At 44.5% G+C, this 19,041-nt stretch overlaps 1 protein-coding gene across 4 annotated transcripts in view; it reads right to left on the bottom strand.

Annotated features, from left to right (window-relative positions):
- The window catches only part of LOC110531174 (stress-induced-phosphoprotein 1), a 36,837-nt gene that overhangs the window by 5,482 nt on the left and 12,314 nt on the right, over positions 1-19,041 (bottom strand). Inside the window, exons 2-10 of one of the 4 annotated variants that reach the window (XM_021614420.2) lie at positions 14,217-14,296; positions 13,544-13,627; positions 13,384-13,440; positions 12,991-13,194; positions 12,585-12,701; positions 4,668-4,713; positions 4,439-4,529; positions 2,903-3,044; positions 2,650-2,754 (exon numbers count right to left, since the gene is read on the bottom strand). In XM_021614420.2, the coding sequence (XP_021470095.2) occupies positions 2,650-2,754; positions 2,903-3,044; positions 4,439-4,529; positions 4,668-4,713; positions 12,585-12,701; positions 12,991-13,194; positions 13,384-13,440; positions 13,544-13,627; positions 14,217-14,296 (926 nt within the window). Of the gene's footprint in view, positions 1-2,649; positions 2,755-2,902; positions 3,045-4,438; positions 4,530-4,667; positions 4,714-12,584; positions 12,702-12,990; positions 13,195-13,383; positions 13,441-13,543; positions 13,628-14,216; positions 14,300-19,041 lie in introns of all 4 variants that reach the window. The other 3 variants (XM_021614431.2, XM_021614425.2, XM_021614413.2) reach the window with 3 other exon arrangements.

The following is a 19,041-nucleotide window of genomic DNA, read 5'->3' as shown; positions in this document are numbered from 1 at the left end:
GACGGAGACCAGTTTTATCAATAATAGGTCACAGAATTTATTCTCAGAGCGCGCTGCCACATTACCACGAGCAACAGTTTATATACAATAACATGACGTTATTTCATTGCTTCTAAAATGAATCTCCTCCTCTCGACCGGGACAAAGGGAACTTTAAAAGTTCATTCAAAGTTCATTCCAACTCACTAACACAAGACACACAACACAACTGAATTAACTTTTGACTCCTCACTATTATCGATCACCACTTAGCTGACAGTTCTAATTAACAGAAAAGCAAGGAATGCACTCACTGCCTTATCTAAAACACCCCAGAGCTCAGTTTTGTCGGATCAACCATAGGTTAACTACCTTATCTGTTTACTTAATCCACAAACCATTCCTTTCTTCCTAGTTGGAATGGTGTTCATTAACTTTAATTACTCCTTGTCCGTGTCACACAATCCCTTCTTATGAACTCATATTGTTAATCAGATATAATAAAACAGAGTATAAGTTTACTTAGTTACAGTTTCATTTAAAATAAGACTATTGTTCAGTCATTTAATCATAATTTTTCTAACAAATACTGAAGTATAATTACAAGCATTTCATTCATTTCAAGTGTCAAAGGCTTTTATTGACAATTACATGAAGTTGATGCAAAGAGTCAATATTTGTAGTGATGACCCTTCTTTTTCAAGACCTCTGCAATCTGACCTGGCATGCTGTCAATTAACTTATGGGCCACATCCTGACTGATGGCAGCCCATTCTTGCATAATCAATGCATGGAGTTTGTCAGAATTTGTGGGTTTTTGTTTGTCCACCCGCCTCTTGAGGATTGACCACAAGTTCTCAATGGGATTAAGGTCTGGGGAGTTTCCTGTCCTGGGAATCAAAATAGCGATGTTTTGTTCCCCGAGACACTTAGTTATCACTTTTGCCTTATGACAAGGTGCTCCATCATGCTGGAAAAGGTATTGTTCGTCACCAAACTGTTCCTGGATTGTTGGGAGAAGTTGCTCTCGGAGGATGTGTTGGTACCATTCTTTATTCATGGCTGTGTTCTTAGGCAAAATTGTGAGTGATCCCACTCCCTTGGCTGAGAAGCAACCCCACACATGAATGGTCTCTGGATACCTTACTGTTGGTATGACACAGGGCTGATGGGAGCGCTCACCTTGTCTTCTCCGGACAAGCTTTTTTCTGGATGCCCCAAACAATCGGAAAGGGTATTCATCAGAGAAAATGACTTTACCCCAGTCCTCAGCATTCCAATCCCTGTACCTTTTGCAGAATATCAGTCTGTCCCTGATGTTTTTCCTGGAAAGAAGTGGCTTCTTTGCTGCCGTTCTTGACACCAGGCCATCCTCCAAAAGTCTTCGCCTCACTGTGTGTGCAGATGCACTCACACCTGCCTGCTGCCATTCCTGAGCAAGCTCTGTACTGGTGGTGCCCCGATCCCGCAGCTGAATCAACTTTAGGAGACGGTTCTGGCACTTGCTGGATTTTCTTGGGCGCCCTGAAGCCTTCTTCACAACAATTGAACCGCTCTCCTTGAAGTTCTTGATGATCCAATAAATTATTGATTTAGGTGCAACCTTACTGGCAGCAATATCCTTGCCTGTGAAGCCATTTTTGTGCAAAGCAAGGATGACGGCATGTGTTTCCTTGCAGGTAACCAAGGCGCGACGGAGGCGCGACGGAGCGAGACCGGGCGAGGCGCGACGGAGCGAGACCGGGCGAGGCGCGACGGAGCGAGACCGGGCGAGGCGCGACGGAGCGAGACCGGGCGAGGCGAGACAGAGCGGGCGAGACAGAGCGGGGCGCGACAGAGCGGGGCGCGACAGAGCGGGGCGGGCGAGAGATCGCGACAGAGCGGGCGCGAGAGAGCGGGCGAGAGAGCGCGACAGAGCGGGCGAGAGAGCGCGACAGAGCGGGCGAGAGAGCGCGACAGAGCGGGCGAGAGAGCGCGACAGAGCGGGCGAGAGAGCGCGACAGAGCGGGCGAGAGACCGCGACAGAGCGGGCGAGAGAGCGCGACAGAGCGGGCGAGAGAGCGCGACAGAGCGGGCGAGAGAGCGCGACAGAGCGGGCGAGAGAGCGCGACAGAGCGGGCGAGAGAGCGCGACAGAGCGGGCGAGAGAGCGCGACAGAGCGGGCGAGAGAGCGCGACAGAGCGGGCGAGAGAGCGCGACAGAGCGGGCGAGAGAGCGCGACAGAGCGGGCGAGAGAGCGCGACCGTGTGGGCGAGACACAGCGGGAGAGAGAGCGCGACAGAGCGGGCGAGAGAGCGCGACAGAGCGGGCGAGAGAGCGCAACATTTTCCCTTTATCTAATATTAGGTTTTTGGTTGAAGATCTGATAACATTCAGTATCAAAAATATGCAAAAATAGAGAACGGGGGCAAATACTTTTCCACGGCACTACACATGGAACAGCTGTGGGTCCCAGAGTAGCGGTGTGAAAAGCACTAAACCTAAACTCCAGTCTTTCTGTCCTCCGCTGCTTTTCATAAAAGAAAGGAGACTAGGAAACAGTTTTGGGTGATCTGTAACAGCTATACATTGCCATTTCCCATACGTATCGTGAGCACGTTGGTAGCACATAGCCACGTCTGTGTGCAGGCTTGAACATGTGCATGTTTATTCAAAAATGTGTGTGTTCACCATAAGCTGTAAGACTTTGCAGTTGAAGAGATCACTGACAGCCTCCTCACAGTCTTTATCCAGCTTCAGCACCTGTTCCATGGCTTTCTCCGCCTCACTGTACCGCTACACACACACACACTTAGGAGGTCAAGACACATCAAGCCTGCATAAGCATATATTATATCATTTGTGAACAATCACTATACGGAGAATGTGCTTCCTATAGAATACAATAGAACAGGAGAGGACAGTTATGCAGTCTGTGGTCCACCTTCATCCCAATGAGTGCACTGCCCTTGCGGAAGTGTCCTTTAGGCCAGTCAGGTGCCAGCTGGATGGACCTCTCAGCATCAGACAGGGCCTGGGGGTACTGCTCCAAACAGCTATAACAGTACGACCGGTTCCCAAAGAACCTGGATGGACGGACAGACAGATAAACACACACACACACAGAGAGAGACACACACACACACACACACAGAGACACACACACACACACACAGAGAGACACACACACACACACACACACACACACACACAGAGACAAGGAGACACACACACACACACAGATACAAGGACACACACACAGAGACACGCACACACGGAGACACGCACACACGGAGACAGGCACACACGGAGACAGGCACACACGGAGACAGGCACACACGGAGACAGACACACACGGAGACAGACACACAGGGTAAATTGTGGTTTATTGTCTATGCCGTACTGTACCAATGTACCCTCTAATTCTCGCTCTCTCCCCCTCCCGGAGGACCTGAGCCCTGGGACAAGTCCACCTGGTCGTGCTGTTTTCTAATATTTCTCTCTACAGCACCTGCGGTCTCGAACTCTCAATGCTCGGCTATGAAAAGCCAACTGACCTGTTACACCCTCGACAACCACTGTGATGAACGTTTGAACATATTGGCCATGTACTGTTATAATCTTCACCCGGAACAGCCAGAAGAGGACTGGCCACCCTTCATAGCCTGGTTCCTCTCTAGGTTTCTTCCTAGGTTTTGGCCTTTCTAGGGAGTTTTTCCTAGCCACCGTGCTTCTACATCTGCATTGCTTTCTGTTTGGGGTTTTAGGATGGGTTTCTGTATATCACTTTGACATCTACTGATGTAAAATGGCCTTTATATCTACATTTGATTGATTGATTAATAGGACAGCGACACATGCTTTGTTGTTTAGGCTTTGAAATTATACAATGAGTAGGAGGTTAAATTGTAGACTGTCAGCATTCATTTGTGGGTATTTTCAATCATATCGGGTGAACCGTTCAGAAATTACAGCACTTTTCGTACATTTTAGGGGAACAAAGGTATTTGGACAAATGCACATATTTGTGTATTAAAGAAATATAAAGTTAAGTATTTGGTTCCATATTCCTAAAACACAATGACTACATCAAGCTTGTGACTCTGCAAACTTGTTGGATGCATTTGCTGTTTGTTTTGGTTGTGTTTCAGATTATTTTGTGCCCAATAGAAATTAATGGTAATTAATGCAGTGTCATCTTGGAGTCACTTTTGTAATAATAGAATGTTTCTAAACACATCTACATGAATGTGGATGCTACCATGGTTACAGATAATCCTTAAATGAATCGTGAATAAGTGAGTGAGAAAGTTAGAGGCATAAATATAATACCCCCCAAAAATGCTAACCTCCCCTGTCACAACAAAAAAGGTGTCACTGTCCCAATACTTTTGGAGCTCACTGTAACTAGCGTATTGAGGTCAGAGGTCATGCAGTGATATAAGTGATATAATGCAGACATATAATGGTGTGACATTACCTGTAATCCTTTGGGTCGTATTTGATGGCTTCTGTAAACATAACGACGGCCTGAGAATACTGGCCCTCCTGCACCAGCTTGATCCCTTTTTCTACAGGGCACATACACAGCCAGAGGCTCAAATGTACAAACAACATCTGAGCATGTTTGCACAGCAAGGTGTGTGTGTGTGTGCACCCGTATGTGTTTGAGGGTGTGTACAGAGAGTAGTATAAACGCACACACTCACCTGTCAACGAGGCGCTTCTCTTAGTCACAGCATCTGTTCCATTCACCTGAAGAAACCAGAACATGTTCCCAAAAAAGTAAGGCAAATACATTAATGTGTTCACATATTAGCTCCCTAGAGTTTGTCCTACCTAGGAAGATGTTTACTGTCACTGTAACCTGAAGCTCTAGGCCTGGGTTGCTGTTATAACATGCTAATTAGCACTTTGTGGAAAAGTGTTAGATAAAAAGCACGTAGGACTAGGATACATATATATATCATTTCCTAGAAAGTCAGTCACATCTTACTGATGTATCCTAGGCCTATGTATATATACATACATACGCATAAATAAAACTGTTGGTAACCTTTGACCCAGTGACACGACTGACCGTGCTCTGGCAGTGTATGTGTATCTATGTATGTGTGTGTGAGACTATGCGAGGGCAAACACATAAACGTTCCAATAACTGTTTACCAGATGCAGAGTTCACCTCATCTTAGGGAGGGCATTGAACCTGCCACGGCCTACAGATATCAACACGATGGGAGACCAGATAAAAGCCTTTTGCTTATTCATGAAAAGATTGTTGGAGTTAGATGAATAATATTTTTATACAAACATACAGTACCAGTCAAAAGTTTACACCTACTCATTCCAGGGGTTTTCTTTATTTTACTATTTTCTACATTGTAGAATAATATTGAAGACATCAAAACTATTGAATAACACATATAGTAAGATGGTGCCGAAGAGGATGGCTGACGTTTTAATGCTCCTAACCAATTGGGCTATTTTGTTCGTTTTCTAGCTTATTTGTTTACTTATTTTGTACATAATGTTGCTGGTACCGTCTCTTATGACCAAAAATAACTTCTGGACATCAGAACTGGGATTACTCACCACGAACTGGAAGAAGCTTTTTCCTTTAACGAGTCTGACGAGAAAGATATACTGCTCTCCCGGGAACAGGCCCAGATCCATGTAATTTGCGTGAAGAAAACACGGAGGAAAAGAGGATGCAGATCACGCTGCCTTCTGAGAATCCGTAGGCAATCAGAGTAAACTCCCACTGCCATCAATTCTACTTGCTAACGTAATAAATAAAATTGATTATCTACAATTATCCTACCAACAGGACATTAAGAACCGTAATATCTTATGTTTCACCGAGTCGTTGCTGAACGACAACATGGATAATATAGAGCTGGAGGGATTTTCAATGCACAAGCAGAACAGAGAAGCTACGTCTGGTAAGCCGAGGGATGGGGGTGTGTTGTCTTTTTGTCAATAACAGCTGGTGCGCAATGTCTAGTATTAAAGAAGTCTCGAGGTATTGCTCTCCTGAGGTAGAGTACCTTATGATAAGATGTAGACCACACTACCTACCGAGAGAGTTCTCATCTAAACTATTTGTAGCTGTCTATTTACCACCACAGACCGATGCTGGCACTAAGACTGCGCTCAACCAACTCTAAGGCCACAATCAAACAAGAAAATGCTCACCCAGAAGCGGCGCTCCTAGTGGCCAGGGAATTTAATGCAGGCAAACAAATTAGTTTTACCAAATTTTTACCAGCATGTCACACATGCAACCAGAGAAGGAAAAAAAAAACACTACAGACCACCTTTACTCCACACACAGAGATGCATACAAAGCACTCTCCCACCCTCCATTTGGCAAATCTGACCATAATTCTATCTTCCTGATTCCTGCTTATAAGCAAAAACTAAAGCAGGAAGTACCAGTGACTCGCTCAACACGGAAGTAGTCAGATGACGCGGATGCTACGCTACAGGACTGTTTTGCTAGCACAGACTGGATGAATCCCGGGAACACATTCCAATGGCTTTATCAATAAGTGCATCGACGACGTCATCCCCATAGAGACCGTACCTACTAGAGGTCGACCGATTATGATTTTTCAACACAGATACCGATTATTGGAGGACCAAAAAAAGCAGATACCAATGAATCTGACAAAAAAATGTTTTTGTAATAAATGACAATTACAACACTGAATGAACACTTATTTTAACTTAATATAATACATCAATAAAATCAATTTAGTCTCAAATAAATAATGAAACATGTTCAATTTGGTTTAAATAATGCAAAAACAAAGTGTTGGGAGAAGAAAGAAAAGTGCAATATGTGCCATGTAAGAAAGCTAACGTTTAAGTTCCTTGCTCAGAACATGAGAACATATGAAAGCTGGTGGTTCCTTTTAACATGAGACTTCAATATTCCCAGGTAAGAAGTTTTAGGCTTTAGTTAATATAGTATTCATAGGACTATTTCTCTCTATACCATTTGTATTTCATATACCTTTGACTATTGGATGTTATTTTGGGCACTTTAGTATTGCCAGTGTAACAGTATACAGTATACGCGCACCCTGCTAACTAGCTAGCCATTTCACATTCGGTACACCAACCTAATCTCAGGAGTTGATAGGCTTGAAGTCATAAACAGCGCAATGCTTGAAGCACATAGACTTAATTATAACATAATAACACACAGAAATACGAGCCTTTGGTCATTAATATGGTCGAATCGGGAAACTATCATTTCGAAAACAAAACGTTTATTCTTTCAGTGAAATACGGAACCGTTCCGTATTTTATCTAACGGGTGGCATCCCTAAGTCTAAATATTGCTGTTACATTGTACAACCTTCAATGTTAAGTCATAATTACGTACAATTCTGGCAAATTAGTTCGCAACGAGCCAGGCGGCCCAAACTGTTGCATATACCCTGACTCTGCGTGCAATGAACGCAAGAGAAGTGACAATTTCACCTGGTTAATATTGCCTGCTAACCTGGATTTCTTTTAGCTAAATATGCAGGTTGAAAAATATACACTTCTGTGTATTGATTTTAAGAACGGCATTGATGTTTATGGCTAGGTACAGTCCTGCAACGATTGTGCTTTTTTCGCAAATGCGCTTTTGTTAAATCATCCCCCGTTTGGCGAAGTTGGCTGTCTTTGTTAGGAAGAAATAGTCTTCGCACAGTTCGCAACGAGCCAGGATGCCCAGACTGCTGCATATACCCTGACTCTGTTGCAAGAGAAGTGACACAATTTTCCTAGTTAAAAGAAATTCATCTTAGCAGGCAATATTAACTAAATATGCAGGTTTAAAAATATATACTTGTGTATTGATTTTAAGAAATGCATTGATGTTTATGGTTAGGTACACGTTGGAGCAACGACAGTCCTTTTTCGCGCAATGCGCACCGCATCGATTAAATGCAGCTAAATAAACGAGTAATATCATCAACCATGTGTACTTAACTAGTGATTATGATTGATTGATTGTTTTTTTTTATAAGGTAAGTTTAATGCTAGCTAGCAACTTACCTTGGCTTCTTACTGCATTCGCATAACAGGCAGGCTCCTCGTGGAGTGCAATGTAAGGCAGGTGGTTATAGCGTTGGACTAGTTAACTGTAAGGTTGCAAGATTGAATCCCCGAGCTGACAAGGTAAAAATATGTCGTTCTGCCCTTGAACAAAGCAATTAACCCACCGTTCCTAGGCCATCATTGAAAATAAGAATGTGTTCTTAACTGACTTGCCTAGTTAAATAAAGGTGTAAAATTATTATTATTATTGTTTTTTTATCTGCCAAATCGTTGTCCAAAAATACAGATTTTCGATTGTTATGACAACTTGAAATCGGTCCCAATTAATCGGCCATTCCGATTAATCGGTCGACCTCTAGTACCTACATATCCCAACCAGAAGCCATGGATTACAGGCAACATCCGCATTGAGCTAAAGGCTAGAGCTGCCACTTTCAAGGAGCGGGACACTAATCCGGACACTTATAAGAAATCCGCTTTACCCTCAGATGACCATCAACAATACAGGATTAAGATTGAATGCTACTACACAGTCTCCGACCCCCTTCCAATGTGGCAGGGCTTTGAAAACTATTACGGACTACAAAAGGTATACCCAGATGCGACCTGCCTAGTGACTGCCTTTTATGCTTGCCTCAAGGCAAGCAACACTGAAGCATGCACGAGAGTACCAGCTGTTCTGGATGATTGTGATAATGCTCTCGGTAGCCGATGTGCGCAAGACCTTTAAACAGGTCAACATTCACAAAGCCATGGGGCCAGATGGATTACCAGGACATGTACTCAAAGCACGCAAGAACCAACTGGCAAGTGTTTTCATTTACATTTTCTGTAATACCTACATGTTTCAAGCAGACCACCATAGTCCCTGTGCCCAAGGAAGCAAAGGTAACCTGCCTAAATGATTACCGCCCCATAGTATTGGACAGTAATCAAAAATGCTTCGAAAGGCTGGTCATGACTTACATCAACAACACCCTCCCGTATACTCTAGACCCACTCCAATTCGCATACCGCCCCAACAGAGCCACAGATAACGCAATCGCACTACACACTGCCCTTTCCCACCTGGACAAAAGGAACACCTATGTGAGAATGCTGTTCATTGACTACAGCTCAACGTTCAACACCATAATGCCCACGAAGCTCATCACTAAGCTAAGGACCCTGGGCCGAAAACACCTTCCTCTGTAACTGGATCCTGGACTTCCTGACCGGCCACCCCCAGCTGGTAAGGGTAGGCAACAACACGTCTGGCACACTGATCCTCAACACTGGGGCCCCTCAGGGGTGTGTACTTAGTCCCCTCCTGTAGTCCCTGTTCACACATGACCGCATGGCCAAACACGACTCCAACACCATCATTAAGTTTGCTGATGACACAACAGTGGTAGGCCTGATCACCGACAACGATGAGACAGCCTATAGGGAGGTGGTAAGAGAACTGGCAGTATGGTGGCAGGACAACAACATCTACCTCAATGTGAGCAAGACTAAAGAGCTGATCCTGGACTACAGGACGAACAGGCCCCCATTAACATCAACGGGCTGTAGTGGAGTTTCAGGTTCCTTGGTGTCCACATCATTAATGAGCTATCATGGTCCAAACACACCAAGACAGTCGTGAAGAGGGCACGACAAAACCTTTTCCCCTCAGGAGACTGAAAAGACTTGGCATGGGTCTCCAGATCCTCAAAAAGTTATACAGCTGCACCATCGAGAGCATCCTGACCGGTTGCGTCACCGCCTGGTATGGCAACTGCTCGACATCTGACCGTAAGGCACTACAGAGGGTGGTGCGTACGGCCCAGTACATCGAGGCCAATATTCCTGCCATTCAGGACCTCTATACCAGGTGGTGTCAGAGGAAAGCCCATGAAATTGTCAGCGACTCCAGTCACCCAAGTTATAGACTGTTTTCTCTGCTACCGCACAGCAAGCGGTACCGGAGCGCCAAGTCTAGGACCAAAATGCTCCTTAATTAACAGCTTCTACTCCCAAGCCAGAAGACTGATGAAAAATGTATCAAATAGGACTATTACATTGACAACCCCCCCCCCCCCCCCCCCCCCCTACATTTGTTTTGTACACTGCTGCTACTAGCTGTTTATTATCTATGCATAGTCACTTCACCCCCACCTACATGTACAAACCATCAAGTGCTATGTTGAAACTGGCTCTCATGAGGACCGCCACAGGAAAGGAAGACCCAGAGTTACTTCTGCTGCAGAGGATAAGTTCATTAGAGTTAACTGCACCTCAGATTGCAGTCCAAATAAATGCTACAGAGTTCAGGTAACACACACACACACACACATCTCAACATCAACTGTTCAGAGGAGACTGCGTGAAATCAGGTTCAAATTGCGGCAAAGAAACCACTACTAAAGAACACCAATATGAAGAGACTTGCTTGGGCCAAGAAACACGAGCAATGGACATTAGACTGGTGGAAATGTGTTCTTTGGTCTGATGAGTCCAAATTTGAGATTTTTGGTTCCAACTGCCGTGTGTCTTTGTGAAACGCAGAGTAGGTAAACGGAGGATCTCCGTTGTGATGGTGCTTTGCTGGTGACACTGTCAGTGATTTATTTCGAATTCAAGGCACACTTAACCAGCATGGCTACCACAGCATTCTGCAGCGATACACCATCTCATCTGATTTGCGCTTAGTGGGACTATCATTTGTTTTGCAACAGGATAATGACCCAACACACCTCCAGGCTGTATAAGGGCTATTTGACCAGGGAGGAGAGTGATGGAGTGCTGCATCAGATGATCTGGCCTCCACAATCAACCGACCTCAACCCAGTTGAGATGGTTTGGGATGAGTTGGACCGCAGAGGGAAGCAAAAGCAGCCAACAAGTGCTCAGCATATGTGAAAACTCCTTCAGACTGTTGGAAAAGCATTCCAGGTAAAGCTTGTGGAGAGAATGCCAAGTGTGCAAAGCTGTCATCAAGGCAAATGGTGGCTACTTCGAAAAATCTCAAATATGAAATACTTTTTTGGTTACTTCATGATTCCATATGTGTTATTTTGTAGTTTTGATGTCTTCACTATTATTCTACAATGTAGAAAATAGTAAAAATAAACTAAAACCTTTGAATGAGTAGGTGTGTCCAAACTTTTGACTGGTACTGTACGTCTTAGCTACCATTACACAACAACTGTGTTTCTTGGACATACCAGTCGTTTACAATTCAACCGAGAGTGGCGGAAGTGAAATGTTACAATTGAACATAACAGGCTGCAGGGCAGTGTTAATTTTGTCAACAATAACTATGAAGAAAAATATTAGTCAACTACCTGTTTTTCCCTGATGAAAACTAATGACAAAAACGAAATTGTTGCGTTTATATTTTTGTTCAGCATATTTTCATCAACTATACCAATCAAAATACCTTTTCTTACTGGAAAATGATACATCATTAGACACATGGAATGTTCCACAGGACAATCCAAAAAAGAGAAGTGGCAATTTAGAATGATAGTAAAAGGTGCAAACACAGATTTTCTTTCAATCATCACATCAATTAGTTCCTATTTTAACCATTTTGAGATGTAAAAAATGCTCCTGAGCACAATTTAACACAGCACTCTAGACTAAGGCGTCCAATTTACCCCTGGTCTCCCCTATTACAGTAGACAGTTAGCCATCAACACTCCTACTACTGACAGCAACCTATTGCCAACACTCCTACCACAGTAAATAGTTACTGTACCTCACTATCCTTAGCCCCCACACTCCGACCACAGTAAATAGTTACTGTACCTCGCTATCTTTAGCCCCAACACTCATACCACAGTAAACAGCTACTGTACCTCGCTATCCTTAGCCCCCACACTCCTACCTACCACAGTAAATAGTTACTGTACCTCGCTATCCTTAGCCCCAACACTCCTACCACAGTAAACAGCTACTGTACCTCGCTATCCTTAGCCCCCACACTCCTACCACAGTAAATAGTTACTGTACCTCGCTATCCTTAGCCCCCACACTCCTACCACAGTAAATAGTTACTGTACCTCACTATCCTTAGCCCCCACACTCCTACCACAGTAAACAGCTACTGTACCTCGCTATCCTTAGCCCCAACACTCCTACCACAGTTAATAGTTACTGTACCACACTATCCTTAGCCCTGACACTACCACCAGAGCAGACAGTTAGCCATCAACACTCTTAGTGCAGACAGCAAGTAATCACCAACACTGCTATAACAGCTATCAAACAGCAAGTGTTTACCAACTAGCTAGCTACCTAGCTATCCTTAGCCCCAACAACACTTCTACAATGCAGTGACTTCTAGATGGCAAGATATCCTAAGTCTCACAGCAGACAGCTAGCTAGCTATCATCAACACTCCTACCACAGAAACAACTTTATCCCCAACAACACTCCTACCAGTGTAACTTCTAAGTAGCTAGCTAGCTATCGTTGCCACAACAACTCTTACAGACAGACATCAACAAAACACCCATCTAGCTAGATATCCTGGCTAGCACCACTCTTACCATAGCAACTAGCCAGCAAGGTAGATATCCCAAAGCTCACGGTCCACTTACCTCTCTGGTTCTGCCCTCATTCTCCTTGGACTTGCACCCAGGTTTGGTCCAGCCTTTTGGCCTGATGTGGCTAGCAGCGTTGGCAAAGAATGCACTGCTCACATCCCACTCCGGTTCCTACAGTAGAGAGACAAAAATAAAGAAATCATATGTGTGAGAGAGAGAGTAGTTTACTAAAAAGGTACCCATCAGTGTGTATTAAGACTCCTCAAGAAGAGACGGCTCCCCTAAACTAGCCTGGGTAGCTTCCCAGACTGTTTCTTGACTCAACAACACTACATAATTGGCCTGGTTCCACCTGTTTGTGCAGTCTTTACAATTCCTATAGTCATTGTCACAGACAGCATAAACAGACCTGGGACCAGGCTCTTAAGCCATTGCCAAGATGGAGTCAATCTATCCCTACCTCTTCAGAGTGGCGTGCAGCGGTCTTCTGGGGTCCTTTAGTCCCCAAGGGGGCTGGGGATGGGGCGGGAGGCTCCTTGGAGCAAGGAATGGCTGCTCTATCCTCTTTTTCTTCTTCTTGACCCTCCTCCTCAAGCTCAGAATCGCTCTCCTCTGCTTCCTCCTCCTCAGATTCACCACCATCATCATACTCATCTTCAGCATCCTGGTAAACACACACAGTTAGAGAGAGCATATTATAACCTAGCTGGAATGCCAACTGTCCATTCCTTTTTATAACAACCATTAATTTCTATACAAACCATTCCTTTTTTCGAATACTGCAAATTAGGGTGCTAATCGTCATATGATTCAGATTAATTTAGAAGACATGTAATATTGGTTTGTAGTTTACCTGCTCGGCGCTCTCAGGCATCTTCACCTGCTCCAGCTTCTTGCGCTCCCGTTGACGCTGAGAGAAACATAGAAACAGCATCACGCATCAGGAATACACATGACTATGTTATTCACTATGGCTCAGGAGGAGTAGGTGTGTGTGTGCGCGTGTTGCTCACCTTCCTCTTGGCTCTGCGTCTCTCCACTCTGCGTTTGGCCTTCTCCTCCTCACTCAGACTGTCCTCCCCACTGATGTCCTGTTCCTTAAAGACATTATCTGGTACTACTGTATATTTTCTAGCCAGTAGTTCTGAAAGTAGTGCTCACAAACCGTAAGGGGTCCTCGAAAATTGCATACTACGTCACATTTGTGCAGATATGTGTACCACATCATTGCTCTCCCTCTACTGTGTGTGCGCAACACTTGTTGGCTGTCACTCAAATGCTGAAGGACTGAAGCTCATTGGCTAGAAGTCAAATTGCTAGGAGGCTGGTAGCCGTGGGGGAAAATGTAGGGAAAAATGGTGCAGCACAGCTCCCAGAAAAAAACGTTGCTTTGAAACTAGGGATTTTGTGGCTAATTGAGGTAAAACAGTAATTCCGCTCATAGATTATGCATGTATGAACTACACATTGGCACATCCAGCACAAAGCGGGAGGTTAAAGTCATCGCCTAAGTTCCAGAGCATGCCATTTAACTTTAAGACCACAATGCTCCGAACACTGTCAAACATACATTGTCCTTCAGTGTAACATGTCCTTACCTCTGATTGATAGTGTCACATTATTTTCAGGAAAATAATTCGTATAGAGATTCCTGCAAAAAATATGATTTGAAGATGATTACCTTACCTGAGACAGTGTGATGTCATCAGTGGGGTCAGGGGTCACTACGCCACACTCCATCTCCTCCTGGCCCTGGGCACTGGGGGCTTCTGGGCAAAAAACAAAAACATACGAGTGTACAAAACATTAGGAACAACCTAATATTGAGTTGAACCCCCATTTGCCCTCAGAACAGCCTCAATTAATCAGGGCATGGACTACAAAGTGTTGAAAACATTATACAGGGATGCTGGCACATGTTGACTCCAATGCTTCCTTTCCTCAGTTGTTTCAAGTTGGCTGGATATCCTTTGGGTGGTGGACCATTGTTGATACACACGGGAAACTGTTCAGCGTGAAAAACTCAGCAGCGTTGCAGTTCTTGACACACTCAAACCCGTGCGCCTAGCACCTGCTACCATACCCCGTTCAAATGCACATCAATATATCAATATCAATCTGAATGGAACACATAGATAATCCATGTCTCAATTGTCTCAAGGCTTAAAAGTCCTTCTTTAACCTGTCTCCTCCCCTTTATCTACACTGATTGAAGTGGATTTAACAAGTGACATCAATAAAGGATCATAGCTTTCACCTGGTTTCAGGTGGTCAGTCTATGTCACGGAAAGAGTAGGTGTTCCTAATGTGTACATCAGGGTTCTATTCATACGTTACATGCTCAAAGAGGTAAGCCAATCAATGTCTGAAATAGAGAATTGGTTGAAACCTAGCTAACATTAACAGAACTGTGCAGTCCGATACAGGCTTGAACCAGGTCACGGCTTCGCTGACATCGGATTCAAGTCAGTCTGTCACGCACATAAGTCTAACGACTGAACAGTTCCTTCTGCAAAAGGAGAACTGAGAATATATATTTTTTTAAATATTGTTTATGGTCAAAGCCTTAAAACAGGGGTGTCAATTTCATTCCATGGAGGGCTTAGTGTCTGCTGGTTTTTGTTTTTATCCTGTCAATTAAGACCGAGACAATTAGATGAGGGAAGTTCCTTACTAACCAGTGACCATAATTATCAATCAAGTCCAAGGGTGGAGCGCAGAAACTCTGGCCTCTGTGGAATGAGTTTGACATGTGTCTTACCCTGACAGGATTCAATCTTCTGTGTTTTACATTTCAAGCTCTGAATTCTGATGGACCAAAATGAGGATTTTAAAAATGAAGAAGTGAAACAGCAGTCAAGAGGTGTACATGTGACTTCTCTAGAAATACAGCGCATTCGGAAAGTATTCAGACCTTGACTTTTTCCACAGCCTTATTCTAAAAATGATTAAATTGTTTTTTTTCCCCATCAATCTACACACAATACTCAATCATTTGGCAAATGTATAAAAAATACTAAACTGAAATATACATAAATATTCAGACCCTTTACTCAGTACTTTGTTGAAGGACCTTTGGAAACGATTACAGCCTCAAGTCTTCTTGGGTATGCCGCAACAAGCTTGACACTCCTGTATTTGGGGAATTTCTAACATTCTTCTCTGCATATCCCTTTCAAGCTCTGTCAGTTGGATGGGGAGCGTCGCAGCACAGCTATTTTCAGGTATCTCCTGAAAATAGGGATGTTCGATCGGGTTCAATTCCGGGGTCTGGCTCGGCCACTCAAGAACATTCAGAAACTTGTCCCGAAGCCACTCATGCGTTGTCTCTGCTGTGTAAGCTTAGGGTCATTGTCCTGTTTGACGGTGAACATTCACCCCCAGTCTGAGGTCCTGAGCGCACTAGAGCAGGTTTTCATCCAGGAACTCTCTGTACTTTGCTCTGTTCATCCTGACTCCCAGTCCCTGCCGCTGAAAAAAAAATCCCCACAGCATGATGCTGCCACCACCATGATGCACTGTAGGGATGGAGCCAGGTTCACTCAGGTTCATTCAGGCCAAAAAATTCAATCTTTCATCAGACCAGAGAATCTTATTTCTCATAGTCAGAGTCCTTTAGGTGCCTTTTGGCATAATCCAAGCGGGCTGTCATGTGCCTTTAACTGAGGAGTGGCTTCTGTCCGGTCACTCTACCATAATGGCCTAATTGGTGGTGCTGCAGAGATGGTTGTCCTTCTCGAAGGTTCTCCCAAGTACACTGAAGCTCTATCAGAGTGACCATCGGGTTCTTGGTCACCTCCCTGACCAAGGCCCTTTTCCCCCCGATTGCTCAGCTCCAAGGAGAGCTGGCCGCCCGGTGGTTCCAAACTCCTTCCATTTGATAATGATGGAGGCTACTGTGTTCTTGGGGACCTTCAATGCTGCAGAAATGTTTGGGTACCCTTCCCCAGATCTGTGCCTTAACACAAACCTGTCTCGGAGCTCTACGGACAATTCCTTCGACCTAATGGCTTAGTTTTTGCTCTGACATGCACTGTCAAATGAGGGAGCTTATATAGACAGGTGTGTGCCTTTCCAAATCATGCCCAAACAATTGAATTTACCACAGGTGGACTCCAATCAAGTTGGAGAAACATCTCAAGGATGATCAATGGAAACAGGATGCACCTGAGCTCAATTTTGAGTCTCAAGGCAAAGGGTCTGAATACTTATGCAAATATGTGCAAACTTTTTTTTTTAACTGTTTTTGCTTTGTCATGGTTTTTTTTCTTCTTCTTTCATATATTTTAGAATAAAGCTGTAATGTAACAAAATGTCTGAATACTTTCCAAATGCACTGTATGCCTGGCTGTGACACCAATCTGTGCCTTTCCACAACTTTGTCCCTGAGTTTTTTTGGTTTTTTTCAAGATCCTTGGTGCTCATGATTGAGTGTTTGCTTTGCAAGTCACTACTAGCAGACATAACCTACAGGATCTGCTGAATGAATCCTGAAATCATGTGAATCAATACAATTTAACACAGGTTGAGGCCAATAAACTTGGTGTGTGATTCTGAATGTGATTGGTTAGCCCTGAGCTAATTTAGGATTGCTATTACAAGGTGGGTGGACGCTTACAGTAAGCAACCAAGCTATTCCATTTATTGATTTTCAAAAGAATACATAAAAAAATGTCACTTGTGCGGTAGGATGTGTAGATCAAAGGGTGTTAAGTACACTGGTCAAAAAAATAAAGGGAACACTAAAATAACACATCCTAGATCTGAATGAATGAAATATTCTTATTCTTACTTGCACAAAAATGATCAATGGAAATCAAATTTATCAACCCATGGAGGTCTGGATTTGGAGTCACACTCAAAATTAAAGTGGAAAACCACACTACAGGCTGGTCCAACTTTGATGTAATGTCCTTAAAACAAGTCAAAATGAGGCTCAGTAGTGTGTGTGGCCTCCATGTGCCTGTATGACCTCCCTACAACGCCTGGGCATGCTCCTGATGAGGTGGCGGATGTTCTCCTGAGGGATCTCCTCCCAGACCTGGACTAAAGCATCCGCCAACTCCTGGACAGTCTGTGGTGCAACGTGGCGTTGGTGGATGGAGCGAGACATGATGTCCCAGATGTGCTCAATTGGATTCAGCTCTGGGGAACGGGCGGGCCAGCCCATAGCATCAATGCCTTCCTCTTGCAGGAACTGCTGACACACTCCAGCCACATGAGGTTGTCTTGCATTAGGAGGAACCCAGGGCCAACCGCACCAGCATTTGGTCTCACAGGGGGTCTGAGGATCTCATCTTGGTACCTAATGGCAGTCAGGCTACCTCTGGCGAGCACATGGAGGGCTGTGCGGCCCCCCAAAGAAATGCCACCCCACACCATGACTGACCCACCGCCAAACCGGTCATGCTGGAGGATGTTTCAGGCAGTTTCAGGCAGCATAACGTTCTCCACGGCGTGTCCAGACTCTGTGTCACTTCTGTCACGTGCTCAGTGTGAACCTGCTTTCATCTGTGAAGAGCACAGGGCACCAGTGGCGAATTTGCCAATCTTGGTGTTCTCTGGCAAATACCAAACGTCCTGCACGGTGTTGGGCTGTAAGCACAACCCCCGCCTGTGGACGTCGGGCCCTCATACCACCCTCATGGAGTCTGTTTCTGACCGTTTGAGCAGACACATGCACATTTGTGGCCTGCTGGAGGTCATTTTGCAGGGCTCTGGCAGTGCTCCTCCTGCTCCTCCTTGCACAAAGGCGGAGGTAGCGGTCCTGCTGCTGGGTTGTTGCCCTCCTACGGCCTCCTCCACGTCTCCTGATGTACTGGCCTGTCTCCTGATAGCGCCTCCATGCTCTGGACACTCTGCTCTACACTCTACACTCTGCTCTGGACAGACACAGCAAACCTTGCCACAGATCGCATTGAAGTGCTATCCTGGATGAGCTGCACTACCTGAGCCACTTGTGTGGGTTGTAGACTCCGTCTCATGCTACCACTAGAGTGAAAGCACCGGCAGCATTCAAAAGTGACCAAAACATCAGCCAGGAAGCATAGGAACTGAGAAGTGGTCTGTGATCACCCCCTACAGAACCACTCCTTTATTGGGGGTGTCTTGCTAATTGCCTATAATTTCCACCTGTTGTCTATTCCATTTGCACAACAGCATGTGAAATGTATTGTCAATCAGTGTTGCTTCCTAAGTGGACAGTTTGATTTCACAGAAGTGTGATTGAGTTACATTGTGTTGTTTAAGTGTTCCCTTTATTTTTTGGAGCAGTGTATTTTGTATTTTAATTCCAGGCTATAAGGCAACAAAAGGTGAACATTTTGAAAGGGAGTGTAGACTTTCTATAGGAACTGTATTTTTAGCTTTAGATCATTTTTTTCTGCCATGTGTAAGTTTTAGATACATTGGCTTGTGCCTTGAAATACCATTACCAAAATCCCACTCATCTTTAAGATATGTTCTAATTTCTCTCCCTCATGAGGGACAATAATGAAAGTTAACAGAAGTA

Source organism: Oncorhynchus mykiss, chromosome 1, assembly GCF_013265735.2.
Source record: "Oncorhynchus mykiss isolate Arlee chromosome 1, USDA_OmykA_1.1, whole genome shotgun sequence".
Lineage (NCBI taxonomy): Eukaryota > Metazoa > Chordata > Actinopteri > Salmoniformes > Salmonidae > Oncorhynchus > Oncorhynchus mykiss.
This window is presented reverse-complemented; position numbering and strand designations above follow the sequence as displayed.